At 38.2% G+C, this 24,861-nt stretch overlaps 1 protein-coding gene across 8 annotated transcripts; it reads right to left on the minus strand.

Annotated features, from left to right (window-relative positions):
* Positions 1–7,803: 7,803 nt before the first annotated feature.
* rca2.1 (regulator of complement activation group 2 gene 1) lies at positions 7,804–23,053 on the minus strand. Of its 8 annotated transcripts, XM_061735350.1 has the most exons (12): positions 22,961–23,053; positions 20,914–21,030; positions 20,636–20,824; positions 20,326–20,425; positions 20,136–20,209; positions 19,866–20,045; positions 19,577–19,759; positions 19,244–19,339; positions 17,619–17,678; positions 16,827–16,875; positions 11,394–11,454; positions 7,804–8,955 (listed from the first exon to the last, which is right to left on the minus strand). In XM_061735350.1, exons 2-12 carry the CDS (start codon positions 20,969–20,971, stop codon positions 8,953–8,955), a joined length of 1,053 nt encoding a protein of 350 aa, XP_061591334.1. In that variant the 5' UTR covers positions 20,972–21,030; positions 22,961–23,053; the 3' UTR covers positions 7,804–8,952. The 8 variants fall into 8 exon arrangements, with proteins under 8 accessions (XP_061591334.1, XP_061591338.1, XP_061591336.1 ...); XM_061735354.1 differs by lacking the exon at positions 19,244–19,339; XM_061735352.1 differs by lacking the exon at positions 16,827–16,875.
* Positions 23,054–24,861: the final 1,808 nt, after the last annotated feature.

Below are 24,861 nucleotides of genomic sequence, written 5' to 3' on the forward strand. Positions count from 1 at the left end.
GTGTTCCTTTTAGCGTGGGGCCGTGATCAGCAGCTCTGGAGAGGAAGTGCGTACGCCGGGGCCTGGAAGTGCATACATTCAGCGCCACAATTCACCCTGTCACCATCCTGGCAGACTCACAGCAGTCATCACACGGCAACCAGAATCCCACAGCTCACTTTACTTTCAGATAAAAGCAAGATTCCTAATATGACGGTTTAAAAAAAAAAAAAAAGGCAAACGCAAGTGGTTTTTTTTTTTTTTGCGACTGATGCTCACATTTGGTGATGTGCCTTTAAAACCAGTGGGTTGTCAGGTGATCAAGGAGGCTCAGTGTGCTCAGCCTCTCAGACGGGGAGCCGGAGTTGCGTCTCGAGCCGAGAGCAAAGAGAGAGGAGCCGAGGAGAGAGGGAGAGAGACCCAATCATGAGGGGACGTATGGGGGGAAATGGGGACACGGCAGCGTCACAGAGTGGGGGAACAGGGCACGGCGGTGGCGGGGTAGGGTCCCTTTAAACCGGCAGCTTGCTTGTGCTCACTTGTGGCAGCTAAGCAGTGTTTTGTGGGGCTCAGCTTTGGATGAAGAAGCTGCTGTTGCGGTGTGGCCACAACAGTGGTGTAAAAAAGCACAGAGAATTAAGTGCTGCGTCACACTCAGGAAGAGGAATAGTGGGATCAGGCGTGCGTGCGTGCGTGCGTGTGCACGGCTGGTGCTTGCTTGCGTGCAAGAGCGCGCACGTCCATATACGCAAATCGGTGTGGGTCCTTTTGCTCTTGTTTCTCTTGTTTCGTCCGTGTCTGTGTGAGTTTGAAGTCTAATAGCAGTTGTGCTGCCGTTGCAACAGGATGGAAATAAAAAAGAGTCAGTGCGTGTGTTTCAGTGGCAACAGAAAGAAAGAGAAAGAGAAGAGAAGCGGCGATAGAGAGAGGGAGGGAGCACAAGTCAGGGAGCGAGAGAGTGATTTCGGATTAGTTGCTACGTCACTTTTTCATGTCAGAGGAAACAAGCTGAGATAACAGAAGCTCAGAGTCATCGTCAGTCGTTTTCCACCTGGAGCGGGCCCAGTGGTTCTGGACAGCCTCGGCTTTCTCCTCCTCTTCCTCTTCCTCTTCCTTCTTGGTAGTTTTGATGTTCTCTGCCTGTCATGACTGTGTGTGTGTGTGTGCGTATGTGTATATGTGTGTGTGTGCGTGCTGCGTTGTTGTGCGAGCTGGTGCCTGAGTTTCAACATGGATGGTGAGGATGTGACACAGTTTTACTCGGTCTTGTTTTGATGGCTTTGGTGAGATGGTTTCTCGGTGGAAAGAGGTGCGAGAAAGGGGTTAACAAAAGAATATTCTGGAAGGGGCTTTTAATATCACGCCGGAGCTCAGTCAGGAATGTTTTTGCTGAGAATTATTGAGGTTTTTTTTTTTTTTTTTTTTTGTATATCGCTTTTCTTCCTCCGCCACACCTCGAAGGGAATACGGATGATTATTTCACTGCAAATAGGTGGATATAATCCAGCGTGCGATCATCCGAGCCTCTTTTGAAACGGTATTAAATGTGTAATACACTAATACGGAGCAGTGTTACGGATGCAGACCCAGGTGGAGCACGCAGCAAACAAAACAGAAGTGATATAATAACTTTATTTTTGATTTGCACGCTGTTGTGTGTGGCACACTATCTGCGTATCTGCGTATATATCTGTGTTCATGCTGTTGCCCGAGTGCTCTTTAGGTTAACTCTTGCGGAGGTTGGAGCAGAGAAGGAGCATCCACAGGGAGAGGCAGACACAAAGGCAGAGGCTGCGATGTATGTTTGCTGTCAGATCCCAGCTTTGTGACTTGCTGTTCTCTTTTGTCGTGTGATTTTTGTTTTTTTCACCCTCCAGAGCCACTGGGATTTAGCAAAAAAAAAAAAAAAAAAACCTTTCCGGAGACACATTTGTTTCTGCGTAGTTAGGAGAGACGGAGACGATGACGCAGTGGTTTCTGGGGCTGGACCTGACATCAACCAGTACACAACTCGTTCAACCCGCTCCCCTTCTCTCTCTCTCTCTCTATTTATCTGTCTGTCTGTCTCCTGGAGAGAAAAAAGGGACAAACAAAGGAGGCTAAATGTCACATGTCAGGAACAGAGAGGACGAGGTGAAGAGAAAAAAAGAAACAGAGATGTTGTTTACCTTGCTATCTGAGTGACTCTGCTTTGGCTTGTCTCCAGTTCACATGCAGTGGACTGGACTTCCTAAAGCTGCTGCATCACAGGCCTTCATGCCAACGCTGCGCTGTGATTGGATGGGAGGAGCCTCCCCGGGCCCCACGAGCTGCACAGCAGCACTTTATTGGCTTAAAAGAGCAGGGCAGCTGCTTTTCAACCTCCGATTGGTGGAGTTAGTACCATGCATGCATGCTCCTATGCTTGTTTGTATCTTGTTTATTGCAGAAAGGCTAGGCTATGATTATTTACAGGACTGTCTCCGAAAATTAGAATATCGTGATTAAGTTCTTTATTTTCTGTAATGTAATTAAAAAAACAGAAATGTCATACATTCTGGATTCATTACAAATCAACTGAAATATTGCAAGCCTTTTATTATTTTAATATTGCTGATTATGGCTTACAGTTTAAGATAAATATTCCCAGAATATTCAAATTTTTTTAAGATAGGATATTTGAGTTTTCCTTAAGCTGTAAGCCATGATCAGCAATATTAAAATAATAAAAGGCTTGCAATATTTCAGTTGATTTGTAATGAATACAAAATATATGACATTTTTGTTTTTGTAATTGCATTACAGAAAATCACAATATTCTAATTTTCTGAGACAGTCCTGTATTTTTATTTATCTTTTTTTTTTCTTAAGCTTGCAACTGATCAAGGTATTTGCAGAAACATGTTCACAACATCGATTTTGACTTCTTTTTTGACCATTTCAGCTTTGTATGACTCACTTCATCTTAGATCTTGTTGATTTAGTGTTTTTAGTGTTTTTTACAAGTTACATCTGGCTGTCCACAGTCCTCCATACTCCCTCGGTTGCAGTAGCTTTCAGTTAGAGCTAACGACGTGGAGATAAACTAATATCATTCTGTCGCCTTCTTTTTTTTTCTCCAACTATTTATATTAACTTTTTTCTTTGGTAGTTTTTAAATTTAGAGTGATTCCTTTCTAAGAACAGGCCCTATGACAAAATGGGCCAAGCGAGCCCCTCCTTTCCACCCTGGTCTGAGAGTGAAGCATGCTGGGACGACACTCCCCTGTGTGTTCACACTTATATGAAGAAGTGACATAAGACTCGACCTAAAAGCTGTTCTTTTTTTCTTCCTTTTTTTCTTTGTTTTTGTTAGACTATAAGTCCAGTTTCCAGAAGATTCTCCGTTTCTGTGAAGATGCAGGAGCCTGCCTTCGGTCTGCATTGCAGCTTCCACTTTTACAGTCAGTATTTATGGCTGTCTCTCTTTTAAATGTGCTACTAGCATACATTATACCATCATTGCCCCTTTTTTTCTTATTGGTTTTTTTTTCCTTTGCAAAACTTGGTCATAAAAACTGATTTTTTGCTGGAGATGGATAGCTGTCATCTTACTGAGGTCGTTCCTTTGATTGACTTAACACAACAGTTACTGCGGCATTCTGGGGGATTATCAAGGTCTGATGTGAAAAGAAAGAGTCATATGTATAAATATATATATATATATATATATATATATATATATATATATATATATATATATATATATATATACATATATATATATATATATATATATATATATATATATATATATATATATATATATATAATACGGCCTAAAGTTTTTCTCACACATGAACAGGAAGCAGATAAATAATGAAACATGAAACAAGAATAAAGTCCAGCTCCAAGGAATTCCAGCCCATCCCTCGAGGCAGAATAATTTCACTTCCTGAATGTTGGTGGTTTTCCTCGGATGAACCGCTCGGCTCAGCTCCTTCCACATCATTCCCATTATATTCAAATCAATACTTTCCCTTGACAACAGCTAAGCAATAAACTTGACTTTTCTTCAGCCATTCTTTTTGTAAAAGTACGTGCATGTCCGAGGTTTGGGTATGATCCCCTTTCCATTTAGAATGACTTCACGAACACGTGTCCACGTATCTTTTGAACTGTTCCATAAATGATGGCAGGATAACTTGTTCTAGTTCCAGCTGAACAGATCCAAATGATGACACTACCACCGCTGTGTTAAAGTATTGCAGAGTAAGAATCAGTTTTATTTTCTCCAGAAATAACAGCTGACAATGTTTTGCCTTTAATCTCGTCCGCCCAAAGTCTTTTTTTTTTTTTTTTTTCCCAGCAGCCTTATGGCTTTGTCTGTGTGATCCGCCTGATTATTTACCAAATTGCAGTCTCCTCTTTGGACGACGGGAGATTTCTTTTTTGCAAGCCTGCATTGGTGCGTGTACTTACTAGATTCTGGATTATCTGTAAATACAGACTTGTATTCATTCGTTTTGGGCTTTCCCCCTCTCGTACGCTCCGGAGTTCAATTGAGAATCTGTTTGTTGATCGCTCTCACAGGGTTGCTGTCCCTTTAAATCTTTTATAAGCATTACACAACAGGTCCAGTGGCACACAAGCAACAAACAACCCGAAAAAAGAAAACCGACGGGGTTGGGTTGAGCCAGCCGGGGAAAGGAACCAGACACTTACGGACAGACTCTGATCAAGGCTGTCCCTGTGGCAAACAGACTCCAACACATGCTCCCCCTCTCCTTCACATACCAAAACAACTTGGCTCGCTCCATCCCAAGCCTGATAAGAACTCGTACTCTTGGGTTAGGGTTGTGTCCTTCCTCTTCTCGTGAGATTCAAAGTGCATTGCATCAGATGTGTGAAGCTGGAACTGAGCGTGCTTGCAATCACATTCAAGACAAGCTGCATAATGTGACACTTAGGCAGACTTGTGTGTGGGTTTTAGAGGTTTTTAAAGCTCTGTCCTGTCCGTGGCTTGTTAACCTGAATATGAACCATAAAAAACAGCCGGGGGGAAACACAAGAAAGCCTTAAATGGGAGTTCTGTACTTTGTTGAGGCACTTGGCAACAAATGTGTGAACTGGCCACTACCTGTCCTTGCCCCACCCTTTCATGGAAGCTTTTCTCTGCGTCATGGCTCTCATTGCCAACATTTGACTGCCGTTTCCTTTTCCTTTTCTTTTTTAGGGGGCCGGAGAGCAAAATGCACCGTCATCATCCTCCAATTCTTCCAAGCCACGCAGAAAAGAGGACTCATGTAGGAATGTTTGATGTAGAGCTGCAGGTGAGTCTTCATGTTCAAGCAACATCTTTGTGTATAAATGTTCTTATCTTGCCGTCTGCACAAATCAATGATTCCTGGAGTATCAGATCATTTGTGTGGGTGTGTAGGAAACAGAAAAAACAGTGAGACTGAGAGGTGCTTGGGTGGCTTTCAGTATTTTTCCATTTTATCTTTCTCCCGACTGGGTATCTCTCTTCATCTGCTTCCTTTCATCCTGCTTTCACAGCGGCTCAGATCGTCTTTGTAGGCACAAGCCGGGTCCCAACCAACCATAGTGGAGGTCTGTTACAGCCACCAACATGCTGACAGGCTTTTACTAATTCAATGACCTGCATTTGCGTCGTGGAAAACTAATGAGGAGTTGTTGAAAATGAAACTGTTAGATAAAAGTTAAACTTAAAAGTTGAATCTTCACTGCAAAAACTCAAAATCTTACCAGGAATATTTGTCTTATTTCTAGTTAAAATGTCTCATTTTTAGTCAAAAAATCTCATTACACTTAAAACAATAGTCAGTTACCAGAAAAATAACTTATTTGGCAATTTTCACTTGTTTCAAGTAAATTTTCACTTGAAATAAGTAGAAAAATCTGCCAGTGGGACAAGATTTATCTTCTTATTACAAGCAAAAAAATCTTGTTCCACTGGCAGATTTTTCTACTTATTTTAAGTGAAAATCTACTTAAGACAGGTGAAAATTGTTGTTTTTTTCCAACGATGATTAGATTTCTTGACTAAAAATGAGACATTTTAACTAAAATAAGACAAATATTCTTGTTAAGATTTTGAGTTTTTGCAGTGTTCCAAGTGAACCAATCAAGTGTCTCTAACACCCTTTGCAGTGTCGTCTTCCAGGTCTTACTGAGGTCATTTTTCTCAGCTTTAACAGGGAAACAGTATACAACTCTGTGCTTAAATGACATGCATGTTTGATTAATCCTTAATGGATTGAAAATTAAATAGACATCTTATAATTATTTAATTTTAGGCCACAAAAGTATAGCATTAGATTTTTTTTGTCATCAGTCTTAAAAGTGCCTCCTGGGAAATTAAGTGTCTAACATCCATTATTTAGATTTAAGTCACTGGAAGCTTCATGTCTGTGTAAGTAACCCGAGAATATAGATTAACGGCGTGTATCCGAACTTGACCCAGTATCTACTTCCAAAACGCAGCTGTCTTGGAAATAATGTTCCAAATACAAAAGTAATTCAACCAATATGCTTTTATGTTACAGACTGCTGAATCTGGGCCGTCTCCCAGGTAACTGCCACATCCTTAGCGGTTCCACATGAGCAGCATCCTTCTAATGTTCTGTCTAATAACAGTTTGTCCAGATACCTACCTGCGTGTCCCTGCTGAACTCTTCATTTCCTTTTTTGTCTTTTCATTTAGGGTGTCTGCCCATTTCTTTTTAACCCATTACTGGCAAATCTTAGGCAGCTCTTATTCTCGTCACATTGATGGGGGGGGGGGGGGGGGGGGGGGGGGGGGGGGGGAATTATCTGTGTGTCAATTTCGCTTTTTTTCTTACTAGTAATATGCATTTCTCTTCTTTTGATTAGATTCCATTAGGTCTTACGCAAAGATGTTGCCTTTTACTGGAAATGCCCTCCTTGGAAGCTGGTTTCAGATGGTGGCTTAGAGTACGGTCATCTATCTAGCACCATTTGAAATCAGTGTTCTTGGGACGGGAAAGATGGTTTCGCTGAGGAAAGTGAAAGAGATAATCCCTGCAGTTTTACTCCCAGTCACCGGCCTGCAAACCCCTCGTCTGCAGCTTCGTTTCGACGTCTCAAGCTTTGTCCTCTCTCCAAGGTTGACTGATTTCTTTTGGTGTTCAGAGTCCACTTCTGTTTCTAGCACCATTTGAAATCGGTTACAATGAAGGACAGTTCTCATCATCCCTTGAAGAGAAGTATTTTGCAACAAGGTTGTGTTCCGTTTCATGTTTGAAGTGAAATTTGAGAATATTTGAGGTTTACTGTAAAGTAAAACTCTTTTTACATCAGCAAAGCAGGCTCTTTATCCAAATGTAATGAATTAATTCAATGTACTAGTCAAGTAAAGAATACAATTGTCTCCTCTAGAAAAGTATTGATGTGTATTATGAAGTACAGGAATCTTGAAATTGTACTGCAATGGAATAAACACTTTTTTTCTGCCGTCCAGATTATTTGTTCAATTCTATTTCATCCACATGGAGGCGTTACAAAAAACTACTTTACCAATACTTTCTTCTTTTTAACAATGTTAAAAACACAACTGTGGCTGACAATCACTTATGTGCAGTCCTTGTTTATAATTTATCAAAAGATTGTATAAATATATGTAAAACTGAAGTTTTCTTGGAAATCCAACATTAAAATAGATTTGATTAGCCACATTAGCATGTGCTTTACTCCCATTTTACACTCACTGAACTGATGCAAGTTTGACATGTAATTACAGAACTACTGCAGAGAAATGTAGAGATTACATGTATTTTAATGTTTGGACTTTCCGATTACCTAAAAAGAAAATCCTACAACAGATTCATCTCATCCCTACATTTTTATTGTTTGATTACAAAAAAAGTACATCCTTAAAATTAACACCAATATTCAGATATACATACAAAAAGAGAATGGATTTTTCAAAATAAATAAGCTAAGTAAGTGCAAGGTTTTCACCTTAAATACATCTTTAAGTGACCACAGTCAGAACTATCATAATACTTCTTCCTCTTCATCTCCTGGGCAGTACATTTTCAAAATCCAAAATGTGTATCAGGGGTGATTATTTTATTGAAGGAGAGTAATACAACCTAAATTTGCTTAACAAAACAAAAAATCTCTTTGCAATTTTAATCGTTTTCTTCTTTTCTTGAAAGTGCATAGCACAACCCCCAGGATAAATTGGGTAATTGTTTAGGATCTTTTTGACCAGCTCCCACTGAAGCCACTTTTACTCGCGACAAACAAACGATAAATTAACAAGTTCACATCTATGAAATTACAGATAAAACCACAACTGGTAACAAAGAAGTTAAAACGTTTGGCTTGTTTCAGAAAGGCATAGGAAATACACCTTTACTTCAGGCACTGAACTGTTTTTATAAAACCTCTGACTTCCTTTCATGGGGAACATTCAATTTTAAACACTTGTTTTAACAGCCAGAAGTGTCTTTTCATACATGAGTTAATCCGCCCGAGGCATCAAGATTTTTCTTTTACATAGGACTTTTTTTTTGAACAAAAGAAACAAATAAATTAATAGTTAGTGGGTAGCCACAGTGTTACTGTCTTTAAATGAATTAGGTTCCTTCTAGTACCTGTCAGAGTCACTCTAATTTAACTTCAGATGATGTTTATAATTAGCCCACAAAGTCCAAACGGTGCATTATTCTAGTGCAAACAAAGATCATGTTCGAAAACACAAAATAAAACGGAAAGAAATCAAAAAGTGGATTTAAGTGGCCAATCAATGCTAAAAGTAAGCCACTTAAAACAGAAGTTAAGGCTCAAGTTCATTCTGTTGAGTTGTCTTGCAAGCAGAAGAAGAAGATATGTGGATTGCTTCATATGTTGCACATAGATATCTGGGACAGAGTGTATACATTCAAAAGCTTGGTGCAGGCCCAGCCGTCTTCTCAACAAGTCATTTTCACATCCAGTAATGTTGGAACCACTGGTTTGCGATGCTTACTATGGGGAAAAAAAAATCAAGCAGAGAAAAAAGTCATTACAAAACTTTTACATAAAAGTATAAGCCACCTTGATTGACCTAGTGGAGGAGAAAAGAAACTCAGCGGAATATTTTTGGAAGGAGACAGTTGTCCAGTAGGTAAGACAGCTGCTAACCATAATGGGAAAGATGAACATTAAATAGAACCAAACGGCTACAACATTAAAACCACTGAAAGATGAAGTCAGCATTTATCATCTTGTGATAATGCAGGATACCGCTGGGAGATGTTGTTACTTTGATGCATTATCACCACTTTAAACTACCGGTAAGTTAAACACCAGAGGTGTCAAGTAACGAAGTACAAATACTTTGTTACCTTACTTAAGTAGAAATTTTGGTTATCTATACTTCACTGGAGTAATTATTTTTCAGACGACTTTTTACTTTTACTCCTTACATTTTCACACAATTATCTGTACTTTTTACTCCTTACATTTTAAAAACAGCCTTGTTACTCTATTTCATTTCGGCCTTTAAAAAAAAACTATCCAGTTAAATTGCTCCATCCGGATAGAGTGAATTTGGTTGTGGTTGTTTCAGATGTTCTTGTCCAGTTTTGTTCTTACATCCGTTCCCTCAGATTCCTGCAACTAAACTTGGATGTACATTCCAATAAAGGTTAGGATAAATGATAACATGCCTCTGAAGTTTGACTTTTTGCACCATTACCATACTTATAGGCAACTAGTCATCATATCTCCTGCTCTCTGAAACACATGTTAATGCTCAATAGTACACACATATGCTTCTTTAATATATTTGCATTATACTAAGATACATTCATTTTTAATGGCTTTTGTCCTTAATGGCTTTTTCCCCCTTACATTACTTTTACTTTTATACTTTAAGTAGTTTTGAAACCAGTACTTTTATACTTTTACTTGAGTAAAAATCATGAGTTCATACTTCAACTTCTACAGGAGTATTTTTAAACTCCAGTATCTATACTTCTACCTGAGTAATGAATGTGAATACTTTTGACACCTCTGTTAAAGACCAGCACGCCCCGTGATGACGTTCAATGACAGCAATACTACGGAAACTGACAAGGAGTCCAAAGAATTAGTTTAGTCTTAAAAGCTCCCAGAACCCAATGAGAGTGAGAATCAGTGTGGCGCAATCAGGGCCGCTGAATCTGTCATGTGATGGAAACGCATTAACAGTTACCTGGACATTGGAAATAAAACATTTGTGATTATATGTTAGTTATTAACTTAGTGTCATTATTTTTTCATTTCATCATCATTGGAGGCCTCTCTGGGCCCGCCTCAATCATGGGCCCCTAGAATGAGTTTCCTTTATCGCCCCTTTTCGGCGCCCCAGGATGCAATAGAGGGTCTGCATTGACGTCACTTCCCCTTACTCGCACTGAGTGGCAAAAACAGCTGCAACTAGTGGAGAAGACGGGATAACAGCCAATTATGGGCTTAAATTAAAGGCAGTTGGACTTGACAGTGACCCGTACAGTTACCAAGAACTAGTGGTCCATGGATGTTAATATTTGGCCACGAATCCATTTTCCTGATATTTATATGTACTTAATTTCTACACCGGGGAAATACACGAAGCAAAGCTTGAAGGCTTACAAAAGTCTTGACGCTTGGTCCGACTTCAAGGCAGGATTTGTTGTAGAAATATAAGTGATGAGGACACTGAACTTTATGATTTGACCGTTTAACGTTAGCTACCCAAAAATCCTACATTACCTGATACAAAATGGGAACCGCAAATCCACGTTTCGGTGCCTGGAATTTCTGTGAATTGCAGCGATCCATTTGTCTCTCTTAAGCTTATTTTTCATCAGTCTGTAAAACGATAACTCAGATTTCTTGCTAAATCTATGAGTACAGTCGATCGCACAACAGCTCTTTCCCATTTTAGATGTTTTCCAGTTGCTCAAACTTAAAGTTTACGCTGACACTCAGTCTTTCTGACACTCAGTCTTTCTGACACTCAGTCTTTCTGACACTCAGTCTTTCTGACACTCAGTCTTTCTGACACTCAGTCTTTCTGACACTCAGTCTTTCTGACACTCAGTCTTTCTGACACTCAGTCTTTCTGACACTCAGTCTTTCTGACACTCAGTCTTTCTGACACTCAGTCTTTCTGACACTCAGTGGGCGTAACCCGCCGTGAAGTCCCATCTGTGACGTCAATGCCTTCCCTCTATAGGACGATCCACTAAGACCCGACCTCCCACAACCACCAGACCCCCTGACAGGTTCCAGTTAGCACTTCCTGCAGCCCCATATTAGAGCGGTGGTTTTAATGTCGTGGCCATCTGTATATATCCCAAACATTCAACATGAAATGACATGAAAAGATGTGCCACCGTCATTACAGATCTGTTAGTGTTTTCATTTGACGCAAGAGTGCTCGGGATCCATCTTCTTACCGAGAGTCTTATATCCTCTCCATCTTTTGCAGCTTCTTTGTCAGTATTTGTCCTCCGAGTGCTGTAAACCATTAATGACTTGTCAACATAACTGCTTATGCAGATCAAAGTAGATGACGTTTAAAGGGTTGAAGGAAGTCACCACCCAACAATCTAGACATCTACCCATCTACCAACACCGACACCAAAAAAACACACACAGTAGACCTGCCTACAGGCCTCCACGCAGAGATTTGCCTAAAACTGCTCACACACACAAATACAGTGTGAGACATATAGAGAGATATATGCAAAAAAACGACCTGAGGAACAGTCAAAGAGAAAAATGTGCGTTAAAGCATCCAGACTGTTGAGCCTTCCACAGACATTGAGAATTTTGTTTTTTAAAAGTTAACATTATGCAGTATTTTTTTTTAAATATTAAAAAAATCCTGGAAAAAGGAGATATAGGACTAAATACCTCTAAACGCTTCTTTATCTTATTAACCTATCTATATTTGAATGACGATTGTGTATGTGTTATATATGTATATATAGATATCTTTTGTTTTTTGTACAGAAATTAAATTAATTTTGATTATAATGAAATAGTTTAGAGTTTAGGGGGTAGGATTGAATAAGTTTTTACTTCTTCCTACTCCTTTTCGAGCATGTTAATTATCATGGATGCATGTTTTTATTTATATATTTTTTTTTTTCTTATTTACATTTATAATAGACTATTATTGTTTTGTTTTCACTACTGTTTCAAATAAAATTTCAATTCAATTCAACGATCTTAAGTTTACGATTACCAGATTACAGCAGAAATTGTGTCCCATAAGGAAATTTGAAAGTTGTTTTTATTTTTATTTCTAATTTCATTTTTAAGTTGTGTTTTTATAGCAACTCAACCACAGCTGGCCATTACACATAGACAAGTGTAACAAAAATATCTCCAGAAAAAACATTTTAAATGCAAGGATTCTCTTTTTTTCTTCCCCCCAAACATAGATCATAACCAAGACCCTTACAAAGAAATGCGCCACTGTGAAATACCATCACATGCGTGCATTCATGTCAGGTTTCTATATAAAATGTGCACTCAGTTAAAACTAATCCAGTTTACTGTACCTGTGCAGCAACAAGACTAAGCGACATGATGGTTATATAGAGTTTGTTTAAAGTTGAGAGGTTGGTTGAACTACGCACTCCAGCAGTTAGCAACACTGCTGAATTTAATAGGATTATAAGGAAACATAAGCATTTCTACAACATTTATGTTTAAAATCAATAACATGCAGCGGTTCCGCTTTAACAGTACCGTAATTGTACAGTTCAATTATAAACTGAGCATTTGAAGTATGACATTTTAATGCAAAGTTAGCAGCGAGTTATCAGAGGGTCAGTTGAGTTTGGAGGATTCTCAGACAACTTTAAGGGTTCAGGAAGGTGGGTAAAATGTGAAAAAGCAAAAATTACCCAAAATTATAAGTGTTTTACAAAAACTGTGTGATTCTAAGTACACCTTCTCAAACTTCTTCAAAAATTCAGAAGAAGGCTGCAAGGTGGCATCAAGCCTATTGGTCCATTCACACCAGATCATGGGATAATTTTATGTCTGTGCGACTTCCCAACTCAGTAATTCACCAATTTTCAGGTGAGAATTTTTTTTTCTAAGTTTTCTCCATTTGCCTTTTCTGCCTCTTTCCCAGCGTAATTATGGCAGCTACGACACAAAGTCTTAAATTATATTACGAATTTGGCCTAAATCCAATGCACAAAGCACAATGATTAATATTTTCAGCGGATTAAAAAAAAAATTAATCAAACATTACACTTTTTCACGCAGACTGATGAAGAGTCAGCCCAGATGAGCAGAAGAGGGACTGGGATGATGACTTGATGCATCCTGCACTTACAGTAGCTTAAAGCCTCTCTGACAGCACAAAATGCTTAGGCTACTACAACCAATGTTGTGGTTACATTTACAGTTGAGTTTATTGTTACCATGGCAACTTCAGAACACAGGCGTCTGAAATGCCATACTAAACAGTATATACTCAAAAAGTATACTTAAAGGAGCTTGAGGCCAGATTGAGCGAGGATTTATGAAAAAAAATCTGTATTCATTTTTAGTTTTATAGTAATAATGTCAGATGAAGCGTTCCAAACCCAAAAGAATGAGCCCTCTAGTGTATCTCTCCTTTGCCTTGAACAGGCTGTGTGCTGCAAAATGTGCTGCAATTCGGTCCCGAATTTCCCGCGCTGGGCTGCGGATGTGACGTCACATGACGCTGCATGCACGTTCTCCCCGTTCTCCCGTGCCGGCTTCACTGTTGGCTGCAGTACCCCCGACGGCCGTCGTGGTGAAGGGTGGCGCTAGAGAGTCTCATTTCTTATAAGGAGCCTCAAGCTCCTTTAAAAGGTATTATATGCAACTTCTGAGAGCTAGCAAGATTTGAAAGTGGCACCTCCTCTAAGCCCTGCCCCCTCCTCCCCCTCCCGTCAGCGCTCCGTCCAAAGCCACGCCCCCACAAACTTTGGGGAACGCGCATTTGCAGGAGTCGAGTTTTCCAGGACATTTTGGACAGCACATTTTCAACAAAACTACCCCATGTCTCATTCACCTGTAAGCGAGGCCGGTTTTAGGGGGGGCAGGGGTGGGCTGTGCCCACCCAAACGTGCATCCTGTCCACCGGCGTCTCCATCCCGGCGAGAGTGGAGAGTGGAGAGTGGGTGGCGGTGCGCCGTAGGCTACGGCGTCTACACTACACTACATAATAACTACATACTGGGGGTCCGTGGCAGAGGGGAGGGGGGGTTTACACTGGGACACTGTGACCCCAGGAAGACCCGTGGGAAGTGGACACGGGGGGATTGGAAGCGAATGCGCGCATGGGACGGGGGACGGGGGGGGGGGGGGTGTGGGGGGGGGGGGGGGGGGGGGGGTGGTTTAAAATGAAGGCATCTGATTGGTTCTTTCCCTTCCTGCCAAGCCTCTGGTCTTCTGACCAATCCGAGCCATTCAGTGCGCAAATAACTGATTGGTTAGAGTTTTTGCAGGATTACAGCTTTCAGAGAGGATTGATTTTTTTCTTTCCTTTTTCTGAACACATTATTCACTGGCTACTCTCAGGATGGAAGGACCATTTCACCCAGTATAACAATAAATGTTTTTGAATATGATTCCAATTAATACCTTTAAGTTGGGCACACTTTGAGTAAATATCAGTAGTATGCATTAATTGGGACAACAATTCTCCTGTCAACTCCTGTCACAGCAGCAGTAGCAGCACCGCTCCGCTCTTTCCTGTTTATCCTGGCCCAAACAAGATGACATTATATAATATTATTATATACCAATATTATAATACTAATATTATATGATAATATTATACTTATGACATATACGTATCTGCGCAGCACTTAGCAACCAAACACTGCTGCATTGCATTGTGGGAAGTTTCTGCTTGTATATCAATCCATACTAATACATTTCCCTGGAATGAGTATGGATAGAGAATACAATTGTGTACGTACTAATGTTTTGGACGCACTAAAAAAATCTCACATACTGTTTTTGCTACTCATTAGGGTGGAAGCATGGGATTTCGGACGCAGCCTAAGTCTAAGCATGTCTATTTAGACACTTCATATAATATGTAAAGGAAACCATTTAAAAAGAGGAAAAAGCAAGGACTTGACATCAAGGTTAAGATGACCCCCCCCCCCTTACTAGTTATAAATAAAAATAAAATAAAAATAATTTATTTAAATAAACATGCATTTGTAATATAAGTACAACGAGCTATGAGGGGTAGTTTGTTTTTTCCAAGTAATGACACATCCCAGTTTGCCAGTAGCAACGTTGTCACCATGGGGAGCCTGAACTTGTTCCATTGCATTTAAAATGGGAGATTGCCTGCACTGTATTCAGCCTTAGTTCAACAGACCTGGGAAACTATTCACTGACGCCTGGAACTCAAAAGAAGGGTTCCAATTGATAATCTGAGTCTAATTATTACATACATAACTAATAATATCTGTATTTGAATAAAATTATTGAAATGCTAACTAAATCTTAACTAAATCTTGATTTTAAAAAAAATTTGAAATAAGGCAGCATTCTAACACACTCTGCTCGTTTCCAGCTCTGTACAGAGTCGGCCCAAAAGGGAAAAGCGAACTAAGCGGCTGCTTAGGGCCCCGTGACCACTAGGGGGCCCCCAAGAGTTAAAAAAAAATTAAATAAAAAGTTATGTGTACCGGTAAGTGATGATTCATACATTATCAAAGATATGTTATCTTACAAAAACACAATAATGAATATCATTACATAAACAATATTATGTTAACAGACTAGAGTAGATACCGCTGGCTCCTGAGCTCCAATGTGTTTATTCAACCGTGCATTGTTGCAAACGGCAGTTTGTATCCGAGTTTGTATCTGTTTTTGTACATTTGAATTTATTCTTATATGGAGAACATATTGACGAAGTACGGTTTATCTAAGTTGAGTGATTTTAATTATAGTTCTAGTTTTTGTAGTACTTTGTTGTTGCACTTAATTGTTGTTCCACTTCAAATTGTTGTTGCAGTTTATTTAAAACCAAAAATAAAAGTAGATAACGTGTTTACAGTAAATGGTTTATAAATGAACTATTTGATTATTTTGTTTCTTTTAGTCGGCCTACACTGTAGATGACACTCAGTATCACACTTAGTACTATAATCACTTTAAATATTAAGCGTAAATCAACCCCAGGCTCTTGTAGCTGAATTGGCTCCCATTTCAGATTAAAAACCATAGATGGTAAAAACCTGCCATGACAATAGGATGATGGAAACAACACTGCAACTGTGCAGCTCTTTGACCTTTGACCTGTTGATTCTCTGTGTGGTCAGTAGGGGCAGTTGCTGACTTTGATCAATATTAATTGAAAGATTTTTCTGCAAATTTGTTAATCTGTTTTCTGCTTCCATGGTCTTAATCCCTGTGGATTACAATCTAACTACAACAAAAAGTTCTTACATCTAGTTTTACAAGTGTATTTGTAATGACAGGGAAGAACATGACATACGTTTATAGTGGGTGTGTGAATGATCAATAATCAGTATTATTGGCAGCAATAAATCACATTTAGCTTAGGGCCCCATGGAGGCTTGGGCCGGCCCTGACTCTGTACTGTATATAAGGAAATGACAATGGTGACAGTGTGGTGCGAAGAAAAGAACATTTCACATGCGCAAAGCCTTGAAGATAGCAGCCTAAGAAGGAAAAACAATAATGATGAAGGAAAACCTACAACAAAAGAAGAAATGCGCAATTTGTTCACAAGGTTAAAAGCCTGGCTGAGAAGAAAACAAAGGAGCAATGAGCCATTACACAAATATAAAAATAGAGCCACATTAGGGGTTAGTATGCATAGGTGGTATAAAACATCATGTTACCTTCTCTTTTTCCAAAATATGACACCAGCAATGCAACCAATGGTGGCTACTGTTATATTAATGAGAAAACAGGTTGAGATGTTTGAGGAATATGACAAAAAAACAATGAGATCAGCATATGGGGCAGTATTTAAATATTTGGCACCACACTGAAATTTCACTGAAATTTCAAATATTTTGCAAATCTATGTGTTCTGAATTTGCAACTTAAATTGTCCTTAAAATTTTTGGAGTAAATGTTTGTTAAAAGGTGCAACACTGTATTTTGCACAAAAAATGCCCATCTGTTTTTAACCACCCCATTTGCTTTGAACTACTGAAAAGTATATACATACACACAAACACACACATATATATATATATGTTTGTATTTAACAGACTGGGAAACATATACCGTTGGAGTGTTATGGGTTAAATGTTAACTGGTAGTGCCAAATGAGTTAAAGTACTGCAGAAAACAAAACAAATCTAGAGCAAACTAAACAAAACATAATTCAGGAACCATAACCTCATTCCAATAACAAAAATGAGCATTGAATACAAAAACCAATCACAATAAAGACGCAAAGCGACAAATTCATTCATCACTGGATCCGTTTGTTCAAATGTCTGAATTTGTCATTTTGTACTTTATCTGTTTATTAGAATGAGAATACTCTGGCCTCTCAGGAACGCCATAATCAAGGGTATTATGGCCATGTTGTTCTTCTGAGGCCGTACTAATCTTATTTGGGTCAGCAGTACATCAGTATATTGTAAACATGTAGTTTAGGAATAAAATGTTAAACTTACATGAAAACACTATGACGACTGGCACCACCCAAGACTGACTCTGAGAAGAACCACCATTACCTATGGAAAAGCAAATAAGAAGAACAGATGAGACGCTAAGTGAACGTTTCATATTCTTTTCATTACTTACCTTTTGGCGTAACTGGGTAAGGAAAAGCTGAAACAAACATATAATGTTAAACAATAACATGTACGGTCTCTCCCAACATCATACAAAGGGCTGAAACAGGAGCAGTGCTGTGCAGAAACAATGAATGGAAGGTAAATATTATGATCAAGTGTGATGTAATTGCTGCAACTGAGAAACGCGGACATTAATTAAGCTAGTACAGTGCTTTCAAACAGTACTTTATGCTTAAAAATATTAAATAAAGGAGGATTATAGTCAGTACTTGAATCGTAAAAAAAAAAAATCAGGGGGGATGGTGGATTTTATCATATGGGGACAGATAATTTGTGCTGATTAAAAAATAATATAATATATTACAAATAATAGCAGTGACCAAAAGACCTGCAGAAATACTGCAGGAATGACATAGCAGCAGTTACCGTAAATGCAGCCTTCTGTGAGCTTTAAATATCCACTGGGCTTAGATCAAATACATCAAAACACAACAATAAAAACTGTTTTCTGAACTTATCAATATGACTCTGTCCTTCACAGGATAAGTAAAATGGATCACTGCAAAAACTCAAAATAAGAATATTTGTCCTATTTCTAGTTAAAATGTCTCATTTTAGTAAAAAAAAGAAAATCTTATTACACTTAAAACAAGACTCATCACTGGAAAAAACAACAATTTTCACCTGTTTCAAGTAGATTTTCACTTGAAATAAGTAGAAAAATCTGCCAGTGGAACAAGATTTTTTTGCTTGTAATAAGAAGATAAATCTTGTCCCAGTGGCAGATTGTTATACTTATTTCAAGTGAAAATTTACTTGAAACAGGTGAAAATTGTCAAATAAGTTATTTTTCTGGTGATGACTCTAAATGTTGAAATAGCAGTAAAACCACATTCATTGATGAAATGACATAAGGGATGGAAAGGGGGGATGGCAGTTTTACAGGGGGATGATTCTGACTGTTTTTATTGCAGGGGGGGATGCCATCCCCCCTCAACTCCGGTACTGATAATAGTTGATGTAATGATGCATTAAAAAGGTAACAAATTCCAGGGACCTGGAATTAAATGTTAAGTGTTTATTTTGAAGTATTAGTAGCTGATATGGAAACAGCCCTCCTGACACTTTTGGAAAGTGTTATGGCAGTGGTGCCAGTTTCTGGAAAATTACGGTAAGCAGTAAAACTGTAAAACCCTAGGGGAATATCTGTGGCTAATCAATGGAAATATAATACAGAAGTATGAAAACTTCCAATCCATGCTGATAATTCAGACCGTATGAACATCATTTATTACATTGGTGTAGGCCTGTCGTTTGGCCTACCTAACCTTGGTAAAATAAGCAGATGAAATCATCATCATCATCATACAGTATATCATTACAAACACCCTTGCACAACTTGTTTGGTAGAAAACGTTCCTATAGCCCTGGAAACAGTGACAATTTCATCAAGTAAACGCACTAGAAAGCTTTAAGATGACCATCATTAACATGAACTATACCTGGGTCCTTTTGGTCAGTTTTAGATTTGGTGGTCGTCGTTGTGGTCGTGGTGGTGGTGGTTGTGGTTGTTGTTGTTGTTGTGGTGGTGGGTTTAGCTGAGAAAGGGGAGTGGGGGTGAGGAAGTGGAAGGAATTAAAAAAAAGAGCAAAATACAAGCTCCCTTATTTTAAAAAAGACACTACCACCACTACCACCACCAGAGCACTACTTACAACTCCCACACTCAATTGACTACCCCAGCCTTTCTCAGTCACATTTTTAAGTATTTCAAGTACTTTTCTTATGTAATTACCTTAATCACATTAAAATAATTATTTGTATTGAGTACTTACCTGTGCATTTTGGAAGCTCAGGCGACCACTGGTTATTAATTTCACACGTCAAGGTCGGTGATCCAGTCATTTCGTATCCTTGATTACACTCAAACATTATTGTGGCCTTGTATTTGTGCGGTGGTCTAGAACCTTCCTTAAATCTGCCGTTTGGAATTTCCGAGATATCTGCGCATTCAACCCCTGAAAGCAAAGACATTAGGGAAAGGTGCAACTGCCCGGTGAACATCATATATTCTTCTCTCTCTCCATTGATAGATTAGATAGATGAAAACTCTTTAACACTTACGGACACACTTTGGAGCAGGATGGCTGAATTTCCCACCGAGGGAACATGATAACTCTCTTGATCCATTGAGTGTATAATCTTTTGGACAGGAGTACACCACAACATCTCCAAAGTTGTATACCTCTTTGACTGGAATGAAAGTGCCATCTGCAATTGCTGCTGGTGGATTACATGTCATCACTACAAAACAAAAAAGACATCGATTAAACTTTAAACAGGCACCAAGTCTCTAATTATGTGTGTAACATGTGCCAACACATGACTACCAACCTTCACACTCTGGCAATCTGCCCATCCAACCTTTGTCTCCACAAATGATTTCTTCATTACCAACTAGTATGTGACTACATAGAGGAATAAAAAAGAAAAAGCTCAGCTTTGCAAACCGCAAACAATCCCATTTGATCCGTTTCAAGGTTTTATGACCATGAAATACTGTAGTCATCGACTTAATACTAACCCAGTGTTACATCTGATCACAGCCTTATCACCAAACTCCGTTCCCGGAACGTAATCGATGTCCCCATTATTCAATTGACCAAGTGAACCACAGTTCTTCTCTGGAACCATAATATACAAAAGATTATAAAATATATTTATTAAACTACCGTACAGGAGTATATAGGAATATCTCAGACTACTCTTAATGTAATCACTTAGTTTCTTAAAACAGCAATGTTTTATGTGCTGTTTGTTATGCCAAACAGATAGCAAAATACTGTCGTCACTGAATCAAGAATCTTAACATATAAGTAAGTGATAATATTCACTCTCGCACTGCAGCAGCGTAGGACTCCAAACACCAGCAGAACAGGTTACAGATGGAGACCCTATTGCAGCTCTGTAGCCAACATTACAGGCAAAAGTAGCTTTTCCTCCATCAGGAAATGTGTCTTTAAGGATGTCTTCCCCCTTCAAACTCATGTTTTCGTTTCCAACGGGTCTCGAACAGTTTTGAGCTAAAATAAAAAGGCAAAAAAGGTGCATGGTAATTATGGACCAGCTATGTATGCAGTTATGTGAGATCTATGTGACATGCTGCACTCACCTTGAGCAGTAATGGCAAGGCCAAGACTGCTCAGTAGAAAGAAGGCAGAGACACCCATGACAGGATCTGGCAGGCTTAACTCAGGGAAATTCCTCTCTAAATGTGTCGCTTTTCCCCCTTAAGACAAGAAAATAATACACTTAAAGATAGATTGTATGGGGACTTCTTTCAGATGTGACTAAACGGAACAGGTTAGTCTAGCCCCACGCTATCCTACTGCTACCAGACAAATTAAATCAAATTCTCAATATAAAACAGATGGATTTAGGAACCGTTTATACGACTAACTTTGTTACAAAATGTGATCGACAACAGACCATACACCATGTCTGTAGTAGCAAGCTATCTCGACATGAAGCGTTTCATCAGTCTTGCAAAACAACTTGTAAACTGGAATTCAATAAATGCAAATCCGGCAGGCAAGGCAATAGCAAGCCGTGTTAACATTTAATGGCTAAGTTTGACTATACAGAATTAACAATTATAATTATTAAAGATATCTCCAATTTGAGATATCTCTAATTAAAATTAATTTCAAGATATCTATAACTTGATTACAGATATCTACAATTAAATTATGACTATTCGTAATTCCATTTTGAGATATCTACAACGTCATTTTGACAAGTCATAATTCCAGTTCAAGATATCTACAACTTGGTTCTGACTAGTCAAAACGTAATTTAAGACATCTAAAAAGGACTAGTCAGAATTAAATTGTAGATATCTGAATCTGGAATTACAGCTAGTCGTAATTCAGTTACAGATATCCGTAATTCACATTGCAGATATCTGCATCTGAATTGTAGATATCTGTAATTAGAAACCCCACACACGAATGGCAAAAGTGACGTCATTTGTCCGTTCGTTTTTGTTTATTTCAAATATGTATAAAAAACAAGAATAAAGATAGGAAAACAAATACAGGTGGGCATTCCACCACATAAAGAAACAAACCAACATCATATTTCAAGTGACATGTTGGAAAAGGAGTGGGAGAAAGTATAAACTTATTTAATCCCACCGCCTTTCCACAACTAAACATAAATTATATGTCTATTTATTTTCTATACTATACACTAATTTGTATAAATATATATAATTTTTACAAAAGTAACCTGTTTAATACAAGATGTAAGATCTATCATAAATATAACTATGATATAAATATAATACGTATATCTAAGTATATAAACATACAAAGACAACATGACACAATACCAGAACACACACAGCTGGTGATCTTTAAACACAGTCTTCACTTTTATACCTCAGATAATTATTTTATGTTTGTACATTCTTTTAACTCCAAATTCAAACCATTCCACAGTTTAATTACACAAACGGATACACAAAAACGTATTTTTGTTGTACGCACGAATAAAGATTTGAAGTTTAGGTTTCCCCTTAAATTATAACCCCCTTCCCTCCCAATGAATCATTTCTGAATGTCTGTTGTGCAGATTGAAATGCCACTAAATCCATGAGTTTTAGTACTTTAGACTGTAAGAATAGTGTTTTGTCCTCGGCAGAATGACATATCCAGTCTAGCTGTTAAATATTAAAACGTCTTGCCATACAAGTTTTGCATCTTTCACATAAACACAGTGGGCGTCAATGCGTCACAGAAACACCCGCAAGTGTTAAATCTAAATAGGCTTAAATACTAAAATGATATTTGCCCATGCAACTGATAGATTATCTAGATTGGAAGGTAAATCGACCATGCTCAGCAGAATTAATCTTCTGAAAATGGCTAAACGGTTAAATTCAACCAATCGTATCAGCTTTGGTTAGCTGGCCAAGGATTAAGGCTGATTTATGGTTCCGCGTTACACCAAAGCAGAGCCTATGGCGTACGGTGCGCGTCGCCGCGAACCCTACGCCGTAGGCTCTGCGTCGATTTAACGCGGAACCATAAATCAGGCTTTAGCCTACATATCACCAGTACCTGTTACTGGTAAAGCAACGACACATGTATTCATCTCCGTTCTCTTTCTGGTTAAGCAGAAACGTGACATATGAAAGGGGAGGAATTGGGACTCACCAGTCTCGATTAAAGAAGCAGAATCACACAATGGTGGCGACTTGTGCTTTCAGTCGCTAGAAGACAGGAGACTTCTCCCCGGAAGTGGGCGTGGCCCTTACCAGTGACGCAACACCCGGAAGTGGGCGTGGCCATCACCAGTGACGCCGTACGTAATAACGTCACTACGTTGGTAACAACAAATAAATGTTTGTTGACGGTATAGATATTTGAAATAAAAAGTGCTCTAATAAACACATGAGAAACTACTTCTACAGTAAAAGGAAAATAACCCCAAGAGGGAAATTTGTTTGGAAATCCCATTTTTCTGACATTCAATGGAAAATGGAATTTGCAAACTCAAACAAATTAAAAGAAGTCCAATATAAAATTTTACATCATATTTATCCCACCAACGCACTTATATCCAAATTTGTAGACATTGATAGCAGATGTGAATTTTGTAAACATGATTAAGAGACCATCATACATTTGTTTTATAAATGTGAACATACTTTAAGTTTCTGGAAAAATGTTGAAGAATTTTTGAATTTTGACATAAAAACTAAAAATGTAATTAAATTAGAAGCTAAAGATATTACTATATTACGAAAACCAAAATTACAAAATTCAACAATTGGTCAAATTGATTCTTATTGCTAAGTTTCACATTCATAAGGCAAAATTCTCCAAATCCTGTCCATCCTTAGTTCCCTTTAAAGTTGATTTCAAAATGTATTTTGAGACGATACAATTGATTCATAAATGTAATACCACTGTGAACCTCATAAAACAAATGTTAGCTGATATCTGAATGTATTGCCTTTAGTGTTTAGTGTAATTGTTAATGTCACGAACTACTTGCACTTTATTGTAGTTTTTTTTGTGAACAGAATAATTTTATATTTATTGGACTATGATGATGCCTCTGTATGTTTGTGTTTTTATGTTATTGAATGATGTCTGCCATTTATATTAATGTTATTGTATTTTCTGAAATTGAAATAAAGTTTCATACAAAAAAATAAAATAAATGCATAATTAAAAACAGGCTTTTATCCGTTGCCATATTTACCTATTATTAAAGGGGCCATATGTAACGTATTTATGATTTCAATATCATGCTACCGTGTCCCTCCTAACAGCTTTTTTACTCTGTAAGAGGTGCTGTAACTTCTAACGTCCTACACTCACACACACACGAGAATACTGTCACTTCTAAAAATGAAGGTAGTGTGGCTTGTTCTGAATTTATTGGCTACCCCTGTCATTGTAAGATGGATTTTACCACCTTTTGCAACAAGCAATGTTCGTTTCTGACTCATGTTGAATCAGCTTCATAGAGAATGATGTAATGAGGCCAAACCCTGCTGGGTCAATCTGAGGAAGTGAACTTCCTGTTCTTCCTGTAAGAATTCCATGCCCTGCCTCAAATACCAAATATACCAATGATATAAAATGATATAAGAGCAAGGAAATATCTAATCATTTTTAATCTGAACAAGCCACAAACCTTTTGGAAACATACACTTAGCAAAAAAGTAGTATAGGCTACTTGAAGTTAATTTTATTAAGTATGCTTGAGTATAAGTATAAGTATAGCAAGTATACTACGTACCATGTACTTTTGGTGTACGAGAAACTAACTTAATACTTCTTCAGACCGAACTGGAACATTTTAAAGTTTATTGAAGTATAAGTATTTTTTAAGTATACTTCAATAAACTATAAGTGTACTTTATGAGGTCATTTTAAATTTACACAAGTACACTTTAGAGTATACAACAAGTACACTCATGTATATACTACTACTGTAAGGAAGTATACTTAAAGTCTACTTTTGTAAACTTTAAAATGTTCCAATTTAACCCGAAGAAGTATTACGTTAGTTTACTTTCCAGTACACTACAAATACAGTATAT

This window comes from Cololabis saira, chromosome 12, assembly GCF_033807715.1.
Source record: "Cololabis saira isolate AMF1-May2022 chromosome 12, fColSai1.1, whole genome shotgun sequence".
In the NCBI taxonomy this organism is placed as follows: domain Eukaryota; kingdom Metazoa; phylum Chordata; class Actinopteri; order Beloniformes; family Belonidae; genus Cololabis; species Cololabis saira.

Excerpts from the sequence above, each read along its gene's own strand:
- rca2.1 (XM_061735350.1), bottom strand. The coding sequence starts at position 20,971 with ATGGGTGTCTCTGCCTTCTTTCTACTGAGCAGTCTTGGCCTTGCCATT. Across the intron at positions 20,046-20,135 it reads CAGATTGCCAGAGTGTGAAG|TGATGACATGTAATCCACCA; the intron begins GTTGGTAGTCAT and ends TTTGTTTTGTAG. Across the intron at positions 16,876-17,618 it reads AGTCGTCATAGTGTTTTCAT|TAGCCACCATTGGTTGCATT; the intron begins GTAAGTTTAACA and ends TTAATATAACAG.